Source organism: Oenanthe melanoleuca, chromosome 28 (assembly GCF_029582105.1).
Source record: "Oenanthe melanoleuca isolate GR-GAL-2019-014 chromosome 28, OMel1.0, whole genome shotgun sequence".
In the NCBI taxonomy this organism is placed as follows: Eukaryota; Metazoa; Chordata; class Aves; order Passeriformes; family Muscicapidae; genus Oenanthe; species Oenanthe melanoleuca.
In genome coordinates this window covers 4,008,817-4,030,316 of record NC_079361.1, presented here as the reverse complement: position 1 = coordinate 4,030,316, position 21,500 = coordinate 4,008,817, and the positions used below count along the sequence as shown (strand labels likewise).

The following is a 21,500-nucleotide window of genomic DNA, read 5'->3' as shown; positions in this document are numbered from 1 at the left end:
ATTTTTAACCCTTTCCCAGCACTTTTTAACCCCTTGTTTCCCAGAATTTTTAACCCTTTGCTGCCTCCATTTTCCCACAACTTCCTAAACCTTCCCTGAAATTTTTCCCCCTTTTCCCTGATATTTCTCTCCAGATTTTTCCCTCCATTCCCAGGATTTTTCCCTCTATTCCCAATATTTTTAACCCTTTCCCAGAATTCCCCCCTCCCTTTCCCAGCCCTTTTTAACCCTTCACTGTCTCCCCTTTCCCTGAATTTTTAACCCTTTGGTGCCTCCCTTTTCCCACAACTTCCCAAAATTTACCTGAAATTTTTTTCCCCTTTTCCTGGGATATTTCCCTCCAGATTTTCCCCTCCATTCCCAATATTTTTAACCTTTTCCCAGCCCTTTTTAACCCTTTACTTCCCAGAATTTTTTAACCCTTTGCTGCCTCCATTTTCCCACAACTTCCCAAACCTTACCTGAGATTTTTTCCCCTTTTCCCTGATATTTCCCTCCAGATTTTTCCCTCCATTCCCAATATTTTTAACCCTTTCCCAGAATTCCCCCTCCCTTTCACAGCCCTTTTTAACCCTTCACTGTCTCCCCTTTCCCTGAATGTTTAACCCTTTGCTGCCTCCCTTTTCCCACAACTTTCCCTTCCCCCTTTCTTGGGATTTTTTTTCCCCTTACCTGGATTTTTTTCCCCATTTTTCCCAGGATTTCCCTCCCCTCTTTTCCTCAGATTTTTCCCTCCATTCCCAATATTTTTAACCCTTTCCCAGAATTCCTTTCCACTCTTTCCCAGCAATTTTTAACCCTTCGCTGTCTCCCCTTTCCCTGAATTTTTAACCCTTTGGTGCTTCCCTTTTCCCAAAACTTACCTGAGATTTTTTTCCTCCTTTTCCCTGATATTTACCCCAGATTTTCCCCTCCATTCCCAATATTTTTAACCCTTTCCCAGAATTCCTTTCCATCCTTTCCCAGCACTTTTTAACCCTTTACTTCCCAGAATTTTTAACCCTTTGCTGCCTCCATTTTCCACACAACTTCCCAATCCTTACCTGAGATTTTTTCCTCCTTTTCCCTGGATATTTCCCTCCAGATTTTTCCCCCCCATTCCCAATATTTTTAACCCTTTCCCATCACTTTTTAACCCTTCGCTGTCTCCCCTTTCCCTGAATTTTTAACCCTTTGATGCCTCCCACTTCCCAAAACTTACCTGAGATTTTTTCCTCCTTTTCCCTGATATTTACCCCAGATTTTTCCCCCCATTCCCAATATTTTTAACCCTTTGCTGCCCTGTCCCCAGGCCCTCACCATGAGCGAGGACTCATGCCGCACCCGGAGCCAGAAGCGCGCCCTGGAGCGGGAATCGGAGCCGGAAAATAAAAAACTCAGGATGGACAAAGGAATTTTGGGATCTGACCTCAACTCTGAGGGGGACATGAAAATCAAAACTGATCCAGCAACTGGGAAAATCCCAGGAATGTTGAAAAGTGGGGAGGTCAAAGCCACCATCAAAGTGGAGCTGCCGGCTGGGGACGAGCCCGTGGACATGAGCACGTCCAAAGGGTGAGGATTCCATGGAATTCCTGGAATTCCAGAATTCTCATCCTGGTTTTTATTGGGATGAGGTTGGAATTCGGATTTTTGGGGGAGTTGTGGTGTTGGATTCAGGGGTTTTTGGGAGGAGAATGGCAGGAATGCTTTGGGAGAATGGGAAAGCTGATCCCATTGCTGCTGATCCAATCCCATCCCAGCTGGATTTCCCTGGATGGAATTGCTGGAATTCCAGCAGGAAAAGGAGTTTGGGTGACAGGAATGAGATCCCAGAAATTCCCAAGGAATTCCCAGCCCTTATCCCCACCCAGCTCCAGGAAAACAAGCTGGGAATGTTCCAGTTGTGCCAGTTCCATAGGGAAATCTTGGAATTGGGGATTCCTGGATTTGGGGATTCCCTGGATTTGGGGATTCCCTGGATTTGAGGATTCCCTGGATTTGGGGATTTCCTGGATTTGGGGATTCCTGGATTTGGGGATTCCCTGGATTTGGGGATTTCCTGGATTTGGAGATTCCTGGGCTCTCTGTGCCCCCTAGAGGACATTCCTGACCCTTTGGAATTTTCCAACTCCTGAAATTCCTGCCCTGAGCCCTTTTCCCGGCCCTGGAATTCCCTGGGTGGCTGGAAAAGGGTTGGAAAAGGACAAGAAGAGCCTTGGAAAAGGTTGGAAAAGGGCAGGAGAAACCCTGGAAAAGGGATGGAAAACACTGGAAATGTTCCCAGGGTTCTGATGTGATTCCCAGTCCATTCCCAGTCCATTCCCAGTCCATTCCCAGTCCATTCCCAGTTCATTCCCAGTTCATTCCTGGTTTATTCCCAGTTCATTCACAATTAATTCTCACTTCATTCCTGGTTCTTTCCCAGTTCATTCCCAGTTAATTCCCAGTTCATTCCTGGCTGTGGTGATCCCAGTCCATTCTCAGTCCATTCCCGGTTTGTTCCCAGTCCATTCCCAGTTCATTCCCAGTTTATTCCAGGCTGTGCTGATCCCAGTGTTCCCAGTCCATTCCCAGTCCATTCCCGGTCCATTCCCAGTCCATTCCCAGTCCATTCCCAGTTCATTCCCAGTTCATTCCTGCTTCATTCCATTAATTCCCAGTCCATTCCCAGTCCATTCCCAGTTCATTCCCAGTCCATCCCCAGTCCATCCACAGTCCATTCCCAGTCCATTCCCAGTTCATTCCTGCTTCATTCCTGCTTCATTCCATTCATTTCCAGTTTGTTCCTGGTTCATTCCCAGCCCATTCCCAGTCCATTCCCAGTTCATTCCCGGTTCATTCAATTCACAGTCCATTCCCAGTTCATTCCCAGTCCATTCCCGGTTCATTCAATTCCCAGTTCATTCCCGGTTCATTCCTGCTTCATTCCATTCATCCCCAGTCCATCCCCAGTCCATTCCCAGTCCATTCCCGGTTCATTCCCATTCATTCCCAGTCCATTCCCAGTCCATTCCCAGTCCATTCCCATTCATTCCATTCATTCCCAGTCCATCCCCAGTCCATTCCTGGTTCATTCCCATTCATTGCCAGTTCATTCCCAGTCCATTCCCAGTCCATTCCCAGTGCATTCCCAGTCCATCCCCAGTCCATCCCCAGTCTATTCCCGTCCATTCCCAGTCCATTCCCGTTCATTCCCATTCATTCCCGGTGTTTCCCGCAGGGATTCCCGGCGGGACCGTGACCGTGACCGTGACCGCGACCGTGACCGCGAGCGCCGCGTGCCCTCCCCGGACGTGATCGTTCTGTCGGACAACGAGCCCTCGAGCCCGCGCGTGAACGGCCTGTCCCGGATCCCCCTGCCCGAGCCGGGGTCAGAGGCACTGCTGGTGAGTCCTGCTGGGAAAAATGGGAATTGGGCTGGGAAAAATCCCGGGATTGGGGCAGAAAAACCTGGGATTGGGGCAGAAAAATCCCGGGATTGGGGCAGAAAAACCCGGGATTGGGGCAGAAAAACCCAGGATTGGGGCAGAAAAATACCGGGATTGGGGCAGAAAAATACCGGGATTGGGGCAGAAAAACCTGGGATTGTCCTGGATCCCCATCCCAGAGCCCGGATCTGAGGCACTGCTGGTGAGTCCTGCTGGGAATAACTGGGGCTGGGCTGGGAAAAATCCCGGGATTTGGGCAGAAAAATCCCGGGATTGGATCAGAAAAATCCTGGGATTGGGGCAGAAAATCCTGGGATTGAGTCAGAAAATACCTGGGATTGTCCCGGATCCCCATCCCAGAGCCGGGGTCCGAGGCACTGCTGGTGAGGCCAGGGGGAAAAAATGGGAATTGGGCTGGGAAAAATCCCGGGATTGGGGCAGAAAAATACCGGGATTGGGGCAGAAAAATCCCGGGATTGGGGCAGAAAAATCCCAGGATTGGGAGAGAAAAATCCCAGGATTTGGACAGAAAAACCCGGGATTGCGTTAGAGAATACCCGGGATTGTCCCGGATCCCCATCCCAGAGCCGGGGTCTGGGGCACTGCTGGTGAGTCCAGGGGGAAAAAATGGGAGTTGGGCTGGGAAAAATCCCGGAATTGGGGCAGAAAAACCTGGGATTGGGGAAGAAAAATCCAGGATTGGGGCAGAAAAATCCCAGGATTGGGTCAGAAAAATCCGGGATTGGGGCAGAAAAAAAACTGGGATTGGGGCAGAAAAACCTGGGATTGGGGAAGAAAAATCCAGGATTGGGGCAGAAAAATCCAGGATTGGGGCAGAAAAATCCCAGGATTGGGGCAGAAAAACCCAGGATTGGGTCAGAAAAACCTGGGATTGGGGCAGAAAAACCCGGGATTGTCCTGGATCCCCATCCCAGAGCCGGGCTCTGAGGCACTGCTGGTGAGACCAGGGAAAAAATGGGAATTGGGCTGGGAAAAATCCCGGGATTGGGGCAGAAAATCCTGGGATTGGGGCAGAAAAACCTGGGATTGGGGCAGAAAAACTCGGGATTGGGTTAGAGAATACCTGGGATTGTCCCGGATCCCCCTGCCAGAGCCGGGCTCTGAGGCACTGCTGGTGAGGCCAGGGGGAAAATGGGAATTGGGCTGGGAAAAATCCCGGGATTGGGGCAGAAAAATACCGGGATTGGGTTAGAGAATACCTGGGATTGTCCCGGATCCCCCTCGCAGAGCCTGGGTCTGGGGCACTGCTGGTGAGTCCAGGGGGAAAAAATGGGAATTGGGGTGGGAAAAATCCCGGGATTGGGGCAGAAAAACCTGGGATTGGGGCAGAAAAATCCAGGATTGGGGCAGAAAAATCCCAGGATTGGGTCAGAAAAATCCGGGATTGGGGCAGAAAATCCTGGGATTGAGTCAGAAAAAAACCTGGGATTGTTCTGGATCCCCATCCCAGATCTCCTGGTGAGTCCAGCTGGAAATAACCAGGATTGAGCTGGGAAAAAATGGGAATTGGGTTGGGAAAAAAATGGGATTGGGTTGGGAAAAAATGGGAATTGGGTCAGGAAAAAATGGGATTGGGTTGGGAAAAAATCTCGGTCAGAAAACTCCTGACAGAAGAACAGTTTTTATGAAAAAACCCACAATTTTCTTGTAAAATCTCCCATTTTTCATGGAAAAAAATCTACAGTTTTAATGGAAATAAATCCACAATTTTTACAGAAAAAAATCCACATTTTAATAGAAAAAAATCTCCAATTTTATGGAAAAAATCCGCAATTTTTATGGAAAAAACCCACAATTCTTATGGAAAAAATTCGCAATTTTAATATAAAAAAATCCACATTTTCATGGAAAAAATCCACAATTCTTATGGAAAAAATCCACATTTTTAATGGGAATAAAAATCCACATTTTTCATGGAAAAAAATCCACAATTTTTATGGAAATAAATCCACAATTTTCATGGGAAAAAAATCCACATTTTTCATGAAAAAAAATCCACATTTTTAATATAAAAAGTCCACATTTTTATGGAAAAAATCCACAATTTTAATGGAAAAAAATCCACACTTTCATGAAAAAAAATCCACATTTTTATGGAAAAAATCCACATTTTTTATATAAAATCCACATTTTTATGAAAAAAACCCACAATTCTTATGGAAAAAATCCACATTTTTCATGGAAAAAATCCACATTTTCATGGAAAAAAATCCACATTTTCATGGAAAAAATCCAGATTTTTAATGGAAATAAAAATCCACATTTTTCATGAAAAAAATCCACATTTTTAATATAAAAAATCCACATTTTTCATGGAAAAAATCCACATTTTTAATATTAAAAATCCACATTTTAATATTAAAAATCCACATTTTTATGGAAAAAATCCACATTTTTAATATTAAAAAATTCACATTTTTAATATAAAATCCACATTTTTATGGAAAAAATCCACAATTTTAATGGAAAAAATTCCACATTTTTCATGGAAAAAATACACAATTTTAATGAAAAAAATCCATTATTTTCATGGAAAAAAAATCCACAATTCTTATGGAAAAAATCCACAATTTTAATTGAAAAAATTCCACATTTTCATGAAAAAAAATCCACATTTTTAAGGAAAATCCCCACAATTTTAATGGAAAAAATTCCACATTTTTAATATAAAAAAATCCACATTTTAATATAAAAACCCCACATTTTCATGTAAAAAATCCACAATTTTAATGAAAAAAATCCATTATTTTTGTGGAAAAAAAATCCACAATTCTTATGGAAAAAATCCGCAATTTTTATGGAAAAAATCCACATTTGAATATAAAAAATCCGCATTTTTAATATTAAAAAATCCACATTTTTAATATAAAAAATTCTCATTTTTCATGGAAAAAATCAACCTTTTTAATATAAAAAATCCACATTTTTAATATAAAAAATCCACAATTTTCATGGAAATAAATCCACATTTTTAATGGAAAAAAATCCACATTTTTTATGGAAATAAATCCACCATTTTTATGGAAAAAACCCACAATTCTTATGAAAAAAATCCACAATTCTTACGGAAAAAATCTGCAATTTTAATATTAAAAAACCCACATTTTTTATGGAAAAAAATCCACATTTTTCATGGAAAAAATCCGCAATTTTAATATTAAAAAATCCACATTTTTCATGGAAAAAATCCACATTTTAATGGAAAAAAATCTCCAATATTATGGAAAAAATCCACATTTTTCATGGAAATAAATTCACAATTTTCATGGGAAAAAGTCCATATTTTCATGAAAAAAATCCACATTTTTAATATAAAAAGTCCACATTTTTAATATAAAAAATCCACAATTTTAATGGAAAAAAATCCACACTTTCATGAAAAAAAATCCACATTTTTAATATTAAAAATCCACATTTTTTATAGAAAAAAAATCCACATTTTTCATGAAAAAACCCCACAATTTTCATGGAAAAACCCATTATTTCCATGTCACAACCCCCATTTTTCCCCTGAACCCCCTTTCCCCCCATCCATTCTCACCGTGCCGTGTCTCTCCTTTTCCCCCTCTCTCGTTTTTCCCGGAATTCCCGGAATTCCCGGAATCATTCCCGGTTTTCCAGCGGAGCCCCGAGCAGCGCGAGCGCCTGATCAAGCAGCTGCAGGAGGAGCTGAGGCTGGAGGAGGCCAAGCTGGTCCTGCTGAAAAAACTGCGCCAGAGCCAGAGCCAGAAGGAGACCCCGGCGCCCAAGGTAGGGAATTCCCAAAATTCCCAAAATTCCCAAATTTTCCAACAATCGGGATTTCAAATTTCCTGCTCCGGTCGATTTTCTGCGGCTTTTTCGGGGGTTTTTTAGGGTTTTTAGTGCTTTTTAAAGATTTTTTTAGATTTTTTTCTGGGATTTTTTAGGGTTTTTTTAGGATTTTTAGCACTTTTTCTGGGATTTTTAAAGATTTTTTTTCGGGGATTTTTTAGGGTTTTTTCGGGATTTTTTAGCGGTTTTTCGGGGATTTTTAAAGATTTTTTTAGATTTTTTTCTGGGAATTTTTAGGGGTTTTTTTCTGGGATTTTTTTAGGTTTTTTTAGGATTTTTAGTACTTTTTCTGGGATTTTTAAAGATTTTTTTTAGGGTTTTTTCAGAATTTTTTAGGGTTTTTTCAGAATTTTTTAGGGTTTTTTCGGGATTTTTTAGGGTTCTTTTCCTGATTTTTGATGATTTTTTTAGATTTTTTTCTGGGATTTTTTTAGAATTTTTTTCTGGGATTTTTAAATATTTTTTTTAGATTTTTTTTCTGGGATTTTTTAGGATTTTTTTCAGGATTTTTAGGGTTTTTTTGGGATTTTTAAAGATTTTTTTTAGATTTTTTCTGGGATTTTTTAGGGGTTTTTTCTGGGATTTTTTAGATTTTTTTTTAGATTTTTTTCTGGGATTTTTTAGGGTTTTTTCAGGATTTTTTAGGGTTTTTTCGGGATTTTTAAATATGTTTTTAGATTTTTTTTAGATTTTTTTTCTGGGATTTTTTAGAGTTTTTTCAGAATTTTTTAGGGTTTTTTCGGGATTTTTTAGGGTTTTTTTTGGGATTTTTAAAGGTTTTTTTAGATTTTTTTTTCTGGGATTTTTTTAGAATTTTTTTCTGGGATTTTTAAATTTTTTTTTAGATTTTTTTTCTGGGATTATTTAGATTTTTTTTCTGAATTTTTAGCGATTTTGGGGATTTTTTTAGACTTTTTTCTGGCATTTTTTAGGGGTTTTTCGGGGTTTTTTAGGGTTTTTTTCCTGATTTTTGAAGATTTTTTTTAGATTTTTTTTCTGGGATTTTTTAGGGTTTTTTTCTGGGATTTTTTAGAATTTTTTTAGATTTTTTTTCTGGGATTTTTTAGGGTTTTTTCAGGATTTTTTAGGGTTTTTTCGGGATTTTTAAATATGTTTTTAGATTTTTTTTAGATTTTTTTTCTGGGATTTTTTAGAGTTTTTTCAGAATTTTTTAGGGTTTTTTCGGGATTTTTTTAGGGTTTTTTTCGGGATTTTTAAAGATTTTTTTAGATTTTTTTTTCTGGGATTTTTTAGATTTTTTTTTTAGATTTTTTTCTGGGATTTTTTTAGATTTTTTTTTTTCTGGGATTTTTAAATTTTTTTTTTAGATTTTTTTTCTGGGATTTTTTAGATTTTTTTTTTTAGATTTTTTTCTGGGATTTTTTTAGATTTTTTTTTTTTCTGGGATTTTTTTAGTTTTTTTCTGGGATTTTTTAATATTTTTTTAGATTTTTTTTTTTCTGGGATTTTTTAGGATTTTTTCAGGATTTTTAGTACTTTTTCTGGGATTTTTAAAGATTTTTTTCAGGATTTTTTAGGGTTTTTTCAGGATTTTTTAGGGTTTTTTCAGGATTTTTAAAGATTTTTAAAGATTTTTTTTCTGGGATTTTTTTTTTTTTTCTTCTGGATTTTTAGCACTTTTTGGGAATTTTTTTAGATTTTTTTCTGGGATTTTTTAGGGTTTTTTCAGGATTTTTTAGCGCTTTTTCTGGGATTTGTAAAGATTTTTTTAGAATTTTTTTTCTGGGATTTTTAAAGATTTCTTTTCAGGATTTTTAGCGCTTTTTGGGGATTTTTTTAGATTTTTTTTTCTGGGATTTTTTTAGGTTTTTTTCAGGATTTTTAGCTTTTTTCTGGGATTTTTAAAGATTTTTTTCGGGATTTTTTAGGGTTTTTTTCGGGATTTTTAAAGATTTTTTTAGATTTTTTTCTGGGATTTTTTTTAGAATTTTTTTCTGGGATTTTTTAGATTTTTTTTTTTTAGATTTTTTTTCTGGGATTTTTTTAGATTTTTTTTCTGGGATTTTTTTAGAATTTTTTTCTGGGATTTTTTTAGGTTTTTTTTTTTTTTTTCCTGGGATTTTTTTAGGTTTTTTTTTCAGGATTTTTAGTACTTTTTCTGGGATTTTTAAAGATTTTTTTCAGGATTTTTTAGGGTTTTTTCAGAATTTTTTAGGGTTTTTTGGGGATTTTTAAAGATTTTTTTTCTGGGATTTTTTAGATTATTTTCTGGGATTTTTTTATTTTTTTTCCAGGATTTTTAAGATTTTTTTTTCCCCAGATTATTTATTTTTCAGGATTTTTAGCGCTTTTTCTGGGATTTTTAAAGATTTTTTTTAGATTTTTTTCTGGGAACTTTTAGGGGGTTTTTTTCTGGGATTTTTTTAGGATTTTCAGGATTTTTAGAACTTTTTGGGGGATTTTTAAGATTTTTTTTTCCCAGATTTTTTTTTCTTTTCTGGATTTTTAGCACTTTTTTTAGGAGTTTTAAAGATTTTTTTAGATTTTTTTCTGGGAACTTTTTAGTTTTTTTCCTGGGATTGTTTTAGGGTTTTTTTTTTTGGAATTTTTAGCGTTTTTGGGGATTTTTAAGATTTTTTTTTTTTTCTGGATTTTTAGCTCTTTTTCTGGGATTTTTAAAGATTTTTTAAGATTTTTTTTCTGGGATTTTTTAGGGGGTTTTGGGATTTTTAGTGCTTTTTCCTGTGATTATTTTTTTACCCTTTCCTTGGATTTTTTTGATTCCTTTTCCTGGATTTTTTAGACTTTTTTTCCTGGGAATTTTTAGACTTTTTTTTTCTGCATTTTTTAAATTCCCCTTTTCCAGATTTTTTTAAACTTCTAAAATTACTTTTAGCCCTTTCCTGGGATTTTTTTTCCCTTTCTTGGATTTTTTTAAACACATTTTCAGGATATTTTTAATCCTTTTTCCTGGATTTTTTAGACTTTTTTTTTAGACTTTTTTTTTGGGACTTTTTAGACTAATCCCCAAGGATTTTCCCACTTATTCCCAAATTCCCAAAATATTTTCCTTCTCATTCCCAAGAATTCTCCTGCCAATTCTTGAGGGTTTTCCTTCTAATTCCCAAAGATTTTCCTGTGAATCCCCAAGAATTTTCCCACTAATTCCCAACCCCCCAAATTCCCAAAGATTTTCCTGCTAATTCCCAAGTTCCCAAAGATTTCCCCACTAATTCCCAAATTTCCAAGGATTTTCCTGCTCATCCTCAAGGATCTTTCTGTCAATCCCCAAGAATTTTCCCACTAATTCCCAAATTCCCAAAGCATTTTCCTTCTCATTCCCAAGGATTTTCATTCTAATTCCCAAGGATTTTCCCACTAATTCCCAAGGATTTTCCTGCTCATCCCGAGGATTTCCCTGCTCATCCCAAGGATTTTCCTCCTCATCCCAAGGATTTCCCTGCTCATCCCAGGGATTTTCCTCCTCATCCCAAGTATTTCCCCACTAATTCCCAAATTCCCAAGGATTTCCCTGCCAATTCCCAAAGATTTTCCCTCCTCCCCAAACCCTTCCCAGGGCCCCGCGCAGGAGGAGCCGCCGCCGATCCCGAGGATTCCCCGCAGGATTCCCGAGCTGATCCCGGATTTTCCTGGATTTTCCCGGATTTTCCCTCCCCCCCTCTCTGTATTCCCACTTTTCCCAGCCTCATCCCTCTGCTCTCTTTCCCCTTTTTTCCTTTTCCAGCTTTCCTCGGGTCCCTCTGGAAGCGCTGCGGCCACGCCCCCGCCCTTGGTGCGGGGCCCCCAGGCTGTTCCCGCTGGGAAAACCTCCCTCCAGGTCAGTGGGAGCCGGGAAAAATCCGGGAAAAATCCCGGAAAAATCCTGGGAAAAATCCCAGAAAAATCTCGGGAGAAATCCTGGGAACATCCCAGAAAAATCCTGGAAAAATCCGGGAAAAAACCTGGGAAAAATCCCAGAAAAATCTCAGAGAAATCCTGGGAACATCCCAGAAAAATCCTGGAAAAATCCGGGAAAAATCCTGGGAAAATCCCAGAAAAATCCTGGAAAAATCCCAGAAAAATCCTGGGAACATCCCAGAAAAATACTGGAAAAATCCTGGAAAAATCTCAGAGAAATCCTGGGAACGTCCCAGAAAAATCCTGGAAAAATCCCAGAAAAATCTCAGAGAAATCCTGGGAACATCCCAGAAAAATCCCGGGAAAATCCCAGAAAAATCCTGGGAACGTCCCAGAAAAATCCTGGAAAAATCCTGGAAAAATCCCAGAAAAATCCTGGGAACATCCCAGAAAAATGCTGAAAATATCCCAAAAAATCCAGGAAAAATCCCGGAAAAATCCTGGGAACATCCCAGAAAAATCCTGGGAACGTCCCAGAAAAATCCCAGAAAAATCCTGGAAAAATCCCAGAAAAATCCTGGGAACATCCCAGAAAAATCCCAGAAAAATCCTGGCAAGATCCCAGAAAAATACTGGAAAAATCCCAGAAAAATCCTGGCAACATCCCAGAAAAATCCTGGAAAAATCCCAGAAAAATCCTGGAAAAATCCTGGAAAAATCCCAGAAAAATCCTGGGAAAAATCCCAGAAAAATCTCAGAGAAATCCTGGGATTTTTCCCAGAAAAATCCTGGAAAAATCCCAGAAAAATCCTGGCAAGATCCCAGAAAAATCCTGGAAACATCCCAGAAAAATCCTGGCAACATCCCGGAAAAATCCTGGAAAAATCCCAGAAAAATACTGGAAAAATCCTGGGAAAATCCCAGGAAAAGCTGCCAGGATTGCCCAGCTCCCACTTTTTTTTTTTTTTTTTTTTTTTAGGGATAACAGGGAAAGGTGGGAATGGGATTTCTCAGGGGGTTGGTGATTCCAGGGATTTTTTTGGAAAGCTGGGAATTCTGTCTGGGATTGCTGAGGGAATTCCTGGGATTTTGTGTCAGGGAATTCCTGGAATTTTTTGTGAGAGAATCAAAGAATTCTCTCTGGAATTGCTCAGGGAATCCCAGGATTATCTGGAAAAACTGAGGGAATTCCAGGATTCTCTCTCAGGGAATTCCAGGATTCTCTGTCAGGAGTTCCTGGGATTCTCTGTTTGGGAATTCCTGGATTTTTTTTGTCAGGGAATCAAGGAATTCTGTCTGGAATTGCTGAGGGAATTCCTGGATTTTATGTCAGGGAATTCTGGGATTCTTTGTCAGGGGATTCCTGGGATTCTCTCTTTGGGGATTCCTGGATTTCTCTGTCAGGGAATTCCTGAATTTTTTTTTGTGAGAGAATCCTGGGATTCTCTCTGGAATTACTGAGGGAATTCCAGGATTCTCTGTGAGGGAATCCCAGGATTCTCTATCAGGGAATTCCAGGATTTTCTGTCAGGAAATCCCAGGATTTTCTCAGGAATTTCTCAGGAAATCCTGGAATTTTCTCAGGAATTTCTCAGGAAATCCCAGGATTTTCTCAGGAATTTCTCAGGGAATCAGGGTTGGAAAAATCCCTTTCCAGGCTGAACCAAATCCTGGGAATCCTCAGGGAAGGAAAATCCCAGAATCCATGGAGAGCTGTCAATCACCCCTGGAATCCTTTGGGATTAGAACATTCCCAGTTTTTTTGTTTTTTTGGGATAACAGGATCTGAATTCCCAACCTGCTCCAAGGATTTTCCCTGGAAAAAGATTTGGAGAACTCCTGGAATTCCAGAGGAATTTTCTCTCCAATCCCAAATCCAGGAATCTTTTCCTTGGCAGCACTTCCAGAGGAACTGGGAAACCTTCAGGAAATCTCAGAGTTATCCCAAAAATCCCAACAATTCCTATGGAATTTTGGGTGAATTAACCTGGATTGGCTCTTCCAGCAATTCCAGAGGGAGGAGCTGAGTGATTCCATGGGAATGGAAATTCCCAACATCCCAAATCCTGGAATTCCAGAGCCTGGGAAAAGGGAGAAAACTGCAGGATTGAGATTTTGAGGAATGTTGGGAATATTTGGAATATTCCCAGGAGGGAATTTCAGGATTGGAATCCTTGGGCAGCAGCTTTTCCAAACTCTTCTCTCCTCATTCTTTTCCTCATTCCTCTTCCAGGATTTTTCCAAAGTTTTTTTCCTTCCCTCCTCCCTTTTCTTTCCTTGCTTTTCCTTTCCCTCTTCCAGGATTTTATTTTTCTTTCTGTGATTTCTTTTTTTTCTTCCAGGATTTTTCCCACAGTTTTTCTTCCCTCCTCCCTTTTTATTTCCCTGCTTTTCCTCTCCCTCCACAAATCCCAACATTTACATTCCCCATTCCCACAATTCCCTACACTTTTTTTTCCCATTTTTGCCAATTTCCCCCCATTTTTTCCATTCCCTCTTCCATGATTTTTCCCAAGGTTTTCCTTCTCTCCACAAATCCCAACATTTCCACTCCCTATTCCCACCACTCCAAGCACTTTTTTCCCATTTTCTCCTCATTTTCCCATTTTCTCCCCATTTTCCACATTTCCCCTATTTTTTCCATTTTTTCTCCATTTCCCCCATGTCTCCCATTTCTCCCCTACTTTCCCCATTTTTTCCCAATTTCCCCATTTTTTCCCTTTTTTCTTCCCCATTTTCCCCACTTTTTCCCAGTTTTCCCAAATTTTTCCCATTTTCTCCCAATCTCTCCCCCATTTCTCCCAATTCCCCCCGACTTTCATCCATTTTTCCCCCATTTCTCTCAATTTTTCCCCATTTCTCCCCATATTCCCCCCATTTTTCCAATTTTCCCTCCCATATTTCTCCATTCCCCCATCTCCCCTGCCCTCATTCCACCCTCCTGACTCCTTTTCCCCATTTTTTTCCTGTTTTCCCCCATTTTTCCCAGTTTCCCCCCATCCCCACCCCTGCTGACTCTTTTCCCATTTTTTCCCATTTTCCCCCAATTTTTTCCCCATTTTTTCCCCATTTTTTCCCATTTCCCCCCATTTTTTCCCATTTCCCCCCATCCCCACCCCTGCTGACTCTTGTCCCATTTTTCCCCCATTTTTCCCCCATTTTTTTTTCCGTATTTTCCCCCCATTTTTCCCACTTCCCCCCCATCCCCACCCCCTGCTGACTCTTGTCCCATTTTCCCCCCATTTCCCCCCATTTTTCCCCCATTTTTCCCCCATTTCCCCCTATTTTTCCCCCATTTTTCCTCCATTTTTTTCCATTCCCCCCATTTTTTCCCTTTTTCCCCCATTTTTCCCCCATTTTCCCCCATTTTTCCCTGTTTTCCCCCCATTTTCCCCACTTTCCCCCCCATCCCCACCCCTGCTGACTCTTTTCCCATTTTTTCCCATTTTCTCCCCATTTTTCCCCCGTTTCCCCCATTTTTTCCCATTCCCCCCCATTTTTTCCAATCTTTCCCCCATTTTTTCCCATTTCCCCCCATCCCCACCCCTGCTGACTCTTGTCCCATTTTTTCCCATTTCCCCCCCATTTTTCCCCCATTTTTCCTCATTTTTCCCCCGTTTTTCCCCCATTTTCCCCCCATTTTTCCCCATTTTTCCCCATTTTTTCCCATTCCCCCCCCATTTTTTCCCATTTCCCCCCATCCCCCCCCTGCTGACTCTTTTCCCATTTTTCCCCATTTTTCCCCATTTTTTCCCATTCCCCCCCCATTTTTCCCATTTCCCCCCCATCCCTACCCCCTGCTGACTCTTTTTCCATTTTTCCCATTTTTTCCCCATTTTTCCCCCATTTTCTCCCCATTTTTCCCCCATTTTTTCCCCATTTTTTTTCCCATTTTCCCCCCCATCCCCACCCCTGCTGACTCTTGTCCCATTTTCCCCCCATTTCCCCCCATTTTTCCCCCATTTTTTCCCCCATTTTTTCCCCCATTTTTTCCCCATTTTCCCCCATTTTTTCCCATTTTTCTCACCCCCATTTTTTCCCTTTTCCCCCCATTTTTCCCTCTTTTTCCCCCATTTTCCCCCATTTTTTCCCATTTCCCCCCCCATTTTTTCCCATTTCTCCCCATCCCCACCCCCTGCTGACTCTTGTCCCATTTTCCCCCCATTTTTCCCCCATTTTTACCCCATTTTCCCCATTTCCCCATTTTTTCCCTTTTTCCCTCCATTTTTCCCCCATTTTTCCCCCATTTTTCCCTGTTTTCCCCCCATTTTTCCCACTTCCCCCCATCCCCACCCCTGCTGACTCTTTTCCCATTTTTTCCCATTTTCCCCCAATTTTTTCCCCATTTTTTCCCCATTTTTTCCCCATTTTCCCCCCCATTTTTTCCCATTTCCCCCCATCCCCACCCCTGCTGACTCTTGTCCCATTTTTCCCCCATTTTTCCCCCATTTTCCCCCCATTTTTTCCCATTCCCCCCCCATTTTTCCCACTTCCCCCCCATCCCCACCCCCTGCTGACTCTTGTCCCATTTTCCCCCCATTTCCCCCCATTTTTCCCCCATTTTTCCCCCATTTCCCCCTATTTTTCCCCCATTTTTCCTCCATTTTTTTCCATTCCCCCCATTTTTTCCCCATTTTTCCCCCATTTTCCCCCATTTTTCCCTGTTTTCCCCCCATTTTCCCCACTTTCCCCCCCATCCCCACCCCTGCTGACTCTTTTCCCATTTTTTCCCATTTTCCCCCCATTTTCCCCCCATTTTTCCCCATTTTCCCGCATTTTTTCCCATCCCCCCCCATTTTTTCCCATTTCCCCCCATCCCCACCCCCTGCTGACTCTTGTCCCATTTTTTCCCATTTTTCCAGCCCTCCTCCAGCCGCCTCCCGGGCTCGGGGATCCCTCCCCCCCTGCTGAGGGGGGGCCAGGCAGCCTCAGCCAAGCTGGGGTCCCAGCAGAGCCCCCAGATCGTCATGCCCCCCCTGGTCAGAGGGGCCCAGGTGAGCTCTGCCCATCCCAGAAAAAAAAATAAAATAAAAATTTGGGAATTTCTCCCCCTCCTTGGGTCAAATATCCAGGGTTTGTGTGCTCCCCCCACAAAAAAAAAAAAAAAAAGGGTTTTCTGGCATTTCGGGGGTGAATTTGGGGTTTTTTTTGGTTTTTTTTTTTTTTACTTTGGGGGTTTTGATTCCTGTTTTTCCACCCCATTTTCTGTGTTTTCCTGACAAATCCACTCAGAAATTTGGGAATTTGGGGCTGGAATGTGGCAGCCTCTGGGTGTCCCATGATTTTGGAAGGAAAGGGAAGAACATTCCAGGGGTTCTTTTCTTTTCATGCCTTGTTGATTCCCACTTTTCCATGGATTCCCCAACCCCCTTTTCCATGGATTCCCAACCCCACTTTTTGTGTTTTCTCAAAACATCCACTCAGAAACTTGGGAATTTGGGGCTGGAATGGTGGCAGCCAGGGGTTCTTTTCCCTTCATGCCTTGTTGATTCCCATTTTTCCATGGATTCCCAACCCCCTTTTCCATGTTTTCCCAAAAAATGCACTCAGAAACACTTGGGAATTTGGGGCTGGAATGCTCAGAGCATCTCTTGTCTCATGTTTTGGAGGGAAAGGGAAAAATATTCCAGATTTTTTTTTTCCTTGTGCCTTGTGGATTCCCACTTTTCCATTGATTCCCCACCTCCTTTTCCATGGATTCCCAACAAACCCACTCGGAAACTTGGGAATTTGGGGCTGGAATGTGGCAGCCTCTGGGTTTCCCGTAATTTTGGAGGGAAAGGGAAGAACATTCCAGGGGTTCTTTTCATGCCTTGTTGATTCCCATTTTTCCATGGATTCCCCAACCCCCTTTTCCATGTTTTCCCAAAAAATGCACTCAGAAACACTTGGGAATTTGGGGCTGGAATGCTCAGAGCATCTCTTGTCTCATGTTTTGGAGGGAAAGGGAAGAACATTCCAGAGGTTGTTTTCCCTTCATGCTTTGTTGATTCCCACTTTTCCATGGATTCCCAACCCCACTTTTTGTGTTTTCCCAAAACATCCACTCAGAAACTCGGGAATTTGGGGCTGCAATGTTGCATCCTCTGCGTTTCCCATAATTCTGGCGGGAAAGGGAAGAACATTCCAGGGGTTATTCCAGGGGTTCTTTTCCCTTCATGCCTTGTTGATTCCCACTTTTCCCTGGATTCCTGACCCCCTTTTCCTGCTTTTCCAGCAAATCCACACCATCCGGCAGCACTCGAGCACGGGCCCGCCCCCGCTGCTGCTGGCGCCGCGCGCCTCCGTGCCCTCGGTGCAGATCCAGGGCCAGAGGATCATCCAGCAGGGCCTGATCCGCGTGGCCAACGTGCCCAACGCCAGCCTGCTGGTCAACATCCCCCAGGTGAGCATTCCTAATGGGAATTACTGGGAATTCCCATTGGGAATGGGCTGGGAATGGGGTGGGAGTGTACAATGCAGCCTGCTGGTCAACATCCCCCAGGTGAGCATTCCTAATGGGAATTACTGGGAATTCCTGTCAGGAATGGGGTGGGAATGGGGGCAGTGCCCAGTGCAGCCTGCTGGTCAACATCCCCCAGGTGAGAATTCCTGCTGGGAATTACTGGGAATTCCCATTGGGAATGGGCTGGGAGTGCCCAACGCAGCCTGCTGGTCAACATCCCCCAGGTGAGAATTCCTGCTGGGAATTACTGGGAATTCCATTGGGAATGGGCTGGGAATGGGGGCAGTGCCCAACGCCAGCCTGCTGGTCAACATCCCCCAGGTGAGAGTCCACTGGGAATTACTGGGAATTCCTGTCAGGAATGGGGTGGGAATGGGGGCAGTGCAGCCTGCTGGTCAACATCCCCCAGGTGAGCATTCCTAATGGGAATTCCCATTGGGAATGGGGTGGGAATGGGGGCAGTGCCCAACACCAGCCTGCTGGTCAACATCCCCCAGGTGAGAGTTCCTGCTGGGAATTACTGGGAATTCCCATTGGGAATGGGCTGGGAATGGGGGCAGTGCCCAATGCCAGCCTGCTGGTCAACATCCCCCAGGTGAGAATTCCTACTGGGAATTCCCATTGGGAATGGGGTGGGAATGGGGTGGGAGTGTACAATGCAGCCTGCTGGTCAACATCCCCCAGGTGAGAATCCCACTGGGAATTCCTTTTGGGAATGGTTTAAGAAAAGTGGGATTGCCCACTGCAGCCTGCTGGTCAGCATCCCCCAGGTGAGGATTCCCACCAGGAATTCCTGGGATTTTCTGTTGGGAATGGGCTGGGAGAGGTAGGAATGAGGAGTCTCAGCAGTGCCATCAGCCCAGGCTGGCAGTGCCCTGGGTGTCCCAATGACCCCAGTCCCATTGATCCCACTCCAAATGATCCCATTCCCTGATTCTCAGTGATCCAAATGATCCCATTTCTCTCTGCAGGCATCCCCCACGTCCCTGAAGGGCTCAGCCCAGGCTGGCAGTGCCCTGATTATCCCAATGATCCCTGATTCCCAGTGATCCCAGTGATCCCATTCCCTGATTCCCAATGATCCCAATGCTCCCATTCCCTGATTCCCAATGATCCCAGTGATCCCATTCCCTGATTCCCAATGATCCCAGTGATCCCATCCCCTGATTCCCAGTGATCCCATTCCCTGATTCCCAATGATCCCAATGATCCCATTCCCTGATTCCCAATGATCCCAATGATCCCATTCTCATCTCTCTCTGTCCCCAGGCATCCCCCATGTCCCTGAAGGGCTCAGCAGTGTCCTCAGCCCAGGCTGGCAGTGCCCTGGGTGGCACTGGGATGTCCCAGTGATCCCATTTCTCTGTCCCCAGGCATCCCCCACGTCCCTGAAGGGCTCGGCAGTGTCCTCAGCCCAGGCTGGCAGTGCCCCTGCAGGTGCCACCTCCCTGGCTGGCTCTGGCGAGGCCCCTGGCAGCCGCCAGGCCGCCGCCAAGCTGGCGCTGCGCAAGCAGCTGGAGAAGACGCTGCTGGAGATCCCCCCGCCCAAACCGCCCGCCCCGGAGATGAACTTCCTGCCCAGCGCCGCCAACAACGAGTTCATCTACCTGGTGGGGCTGGAGGAGGTGGTGCAGAACCTGCTGGAGAGCCAAGGTGGGCACGGGGAGGGCTGGGGTCGCTGAAACTGGCAGGATTGCAGGGTTTAAACTGGCAGAAATCATTGAAACCTGACAGAAATGTAGGGTTTAAATCTCACAGAAATCATTTAAACCTGCCAGAAATGCAGGGTTTAAACCTGACAGGGGTCATTGAAACCTGCCAGAAATGTAGGGTTTAAACCTCACAGAAATCATTGAAATCTGGCAGGGATCATTTAAACCTGACAGGGGTCATTGAAACCTCCCAGAAATCTAGGGTTTAAACCTGGCAGAAATCATTTAAACCTGCCAGAAATGTAGGGTTTAAACCTGACAGGGGTCATTGAAACCTCCCAGAAATCTAGGGTTTAAACCTGGCAGAAATCATTTAAACCTGCCAGAAATGTAGGGTTTAAACCTGACAGGGGTCATTGAAGCCTGCCAGAAATGTAGGGTTTAAACCTCACCTAAATCATTTAAACCTGGCTGGGGTCGTTGAAACTGGCAGGAATGCAGGGTTTAAATCTGGCAGGGGTCATTGAAACCTGCCAGAAATGCAGGGTTTAAATCTCACCTCAATCATTTAAACGTGGCAGGGATCAGTTAAACCTGGCAGGGGTCATTGAAACCTCCCAGAAATGCAGGGTTTAAACCTGGCAGAAATCATTTAAACCTGCCAGAAATGTAGGGTTTAAACCTGACAGGGGTCATTGAAGCCTGCCAGAAATGTAGGGTTTAAACCTCACCTAAATCATTTAAACCTGGCTGGGGTCGTTGAAACTGGCAGGAATGCAGGGTTTAAATCTGGCAGGGGTCATTGAAACCTGCCAGAAATGCAGGGTTTAAATCTCACAGAAATCATTGAAACCTGCCAGAAATGCAGGGTTTAAACCTCACCTCAATCATTTAAACGTGGCAGGGATCAGTTAAACCTGGCAGGGGTCATTGAAACCTCCCAGAAATGCAGGGTCTAAACCTGCCAGAAATGTAGGGTTTAAACCTGGCAGGGGTCATTGAAACTTTACAGGGCTCATTTAAACCTCCAAAAATCATTTAAACCTCAAGGACAGTAACATTTAATCTGACCCGCCCTGTTTGTCCCTCACGGACAGGGACAGTGACCAATCCCTGGTGTTTGTCCCTCAGGGAAGGTGGCAGTGACCAATCCCAGGAGTTTGACCCTCAGGGAAGGTGGCAGTGGCCAGTCTCAGGTGTTTGTCCCTCAGGGAAGGTGACAATGACCAATCCCTGGTGTTTGTCCCTCAGGGAAGGTGGCAGTGACCAATCCCAGGAGTTTTTCCCTCAGGGAAGATAGCAGTGGCCAGTCTCAGGAGTTTTTCCCTCAGGGAAGGTGACACTGGAGCTGACCCACCATGTTTGTCCCTCAGGGAAGGTGCCAGGAGTTTGTCCCTCATGGACAGTAGCAGTGACCAATCCCAGGAGTTTTTCCCTCAGGGAAGGTGGCACTAGAGCTGACCCGCCCTGTTTGTCCCTCATGGACAGTGACAGTGACCAATCCCAGGAGTTTGTCCCTCAGGGAAGGTGACAATGACCAATCCCAGGAGTTTGTCCCTCAGGGAAGGTGACACTGGTGCTGACCCACCATGTTTGTCTCTCATGGACAGTGACAGTCACCAATCCCAGCTGTTTGTCCCTCAGGGAAGGTGACACTGGAGCTGACCCACCATGTTTGTCCCTCAGGGAAGGTGCCAGGAGTTTGTCCCTCATGGACAGTAGCAGTGACCAATCCCAGGAGTTTGTCCCTCAGGGAAGGTGACACTGGAGCTGACATGCCATGTTTGTCCCTTAGGGAAGGTGGCAGTGACCAATCCCAGGTTTTTGACCCTCAGGGAAGGTGACACTGGAGCTAACCCGCCATGTTTGTCCCTCATGGACAGTGACAGTGACCAATCCCAGGAGCTTGTCCATCAGGGAAGGTGACAATGACCAATCCCAGGTTTTTGACCCTCAGGGAAGGTGGCAGTGACCAATCCCAGGAGTTTGTCCCTCAGGGAAGGTGACACTGGTGCTGACCCACCATGTTTGTCTCTCATGGACAGTGACAGTCACCAATCCCAGGAGTTTGTCCATCAGGGAAGGTGCCAGCTGTTTGTCCCTCAGGGAAGGTGACACTGGAGCTGACCCACCCTGTTTGTCCCTCAGGGAAGGTGGCAGTGACCAATCCCAGGTTTTTGACCCTCAGGGAAGGTGACACTGGTGCTGACCCACCATGTTTGTCCCTCAGGGAAGGTGCCAGGAGTTTGTCCCTCATGGACAGTAGCAGTGACCAATCCCAGGAGTTTTTCCCTCAGGGAAGGTGGCAGTGGAGCTGACCCACCCTGTTTGTCCCTCAGG

The 21,500-nt window shown here is 43.6% G+C and overlaps 1 protein-coding gene across 1 annotated transcript; it reads left to right on the top strand.

Annotated features, from left to right (window-relative positions):
* The first annotated feature begins 1,294 nt into the window (after positions 1 to 1,294).
* Positions 1,295 to 19,190, top strand: GATAD2A (GATA zinc finger domain containing 2A). Its single transcript, XM_056512372.1, has 7 exons — positions 1,295 to 1,554; positions 3,203 to 3,368; positions 7,053 to 7,181; positions 10,951 to 11,043; positions 15,926 to 16,057; positions 17,281 to 17,448; positions 18,882 to 19,190. Exons 1-7 carry the CDS (start codon positions 1,301 to 1,303, stop codon positions 19,188 to 19,190), a joined length of 1,251 nt encoding a protein of 416 aa, XP_056368347.1. The 5' UTR covers positions 1,295 to 1,300.
* The last annotated feature ends 2,310 nt before the right edge of the window (positions 19,191 to 21,500 follow it).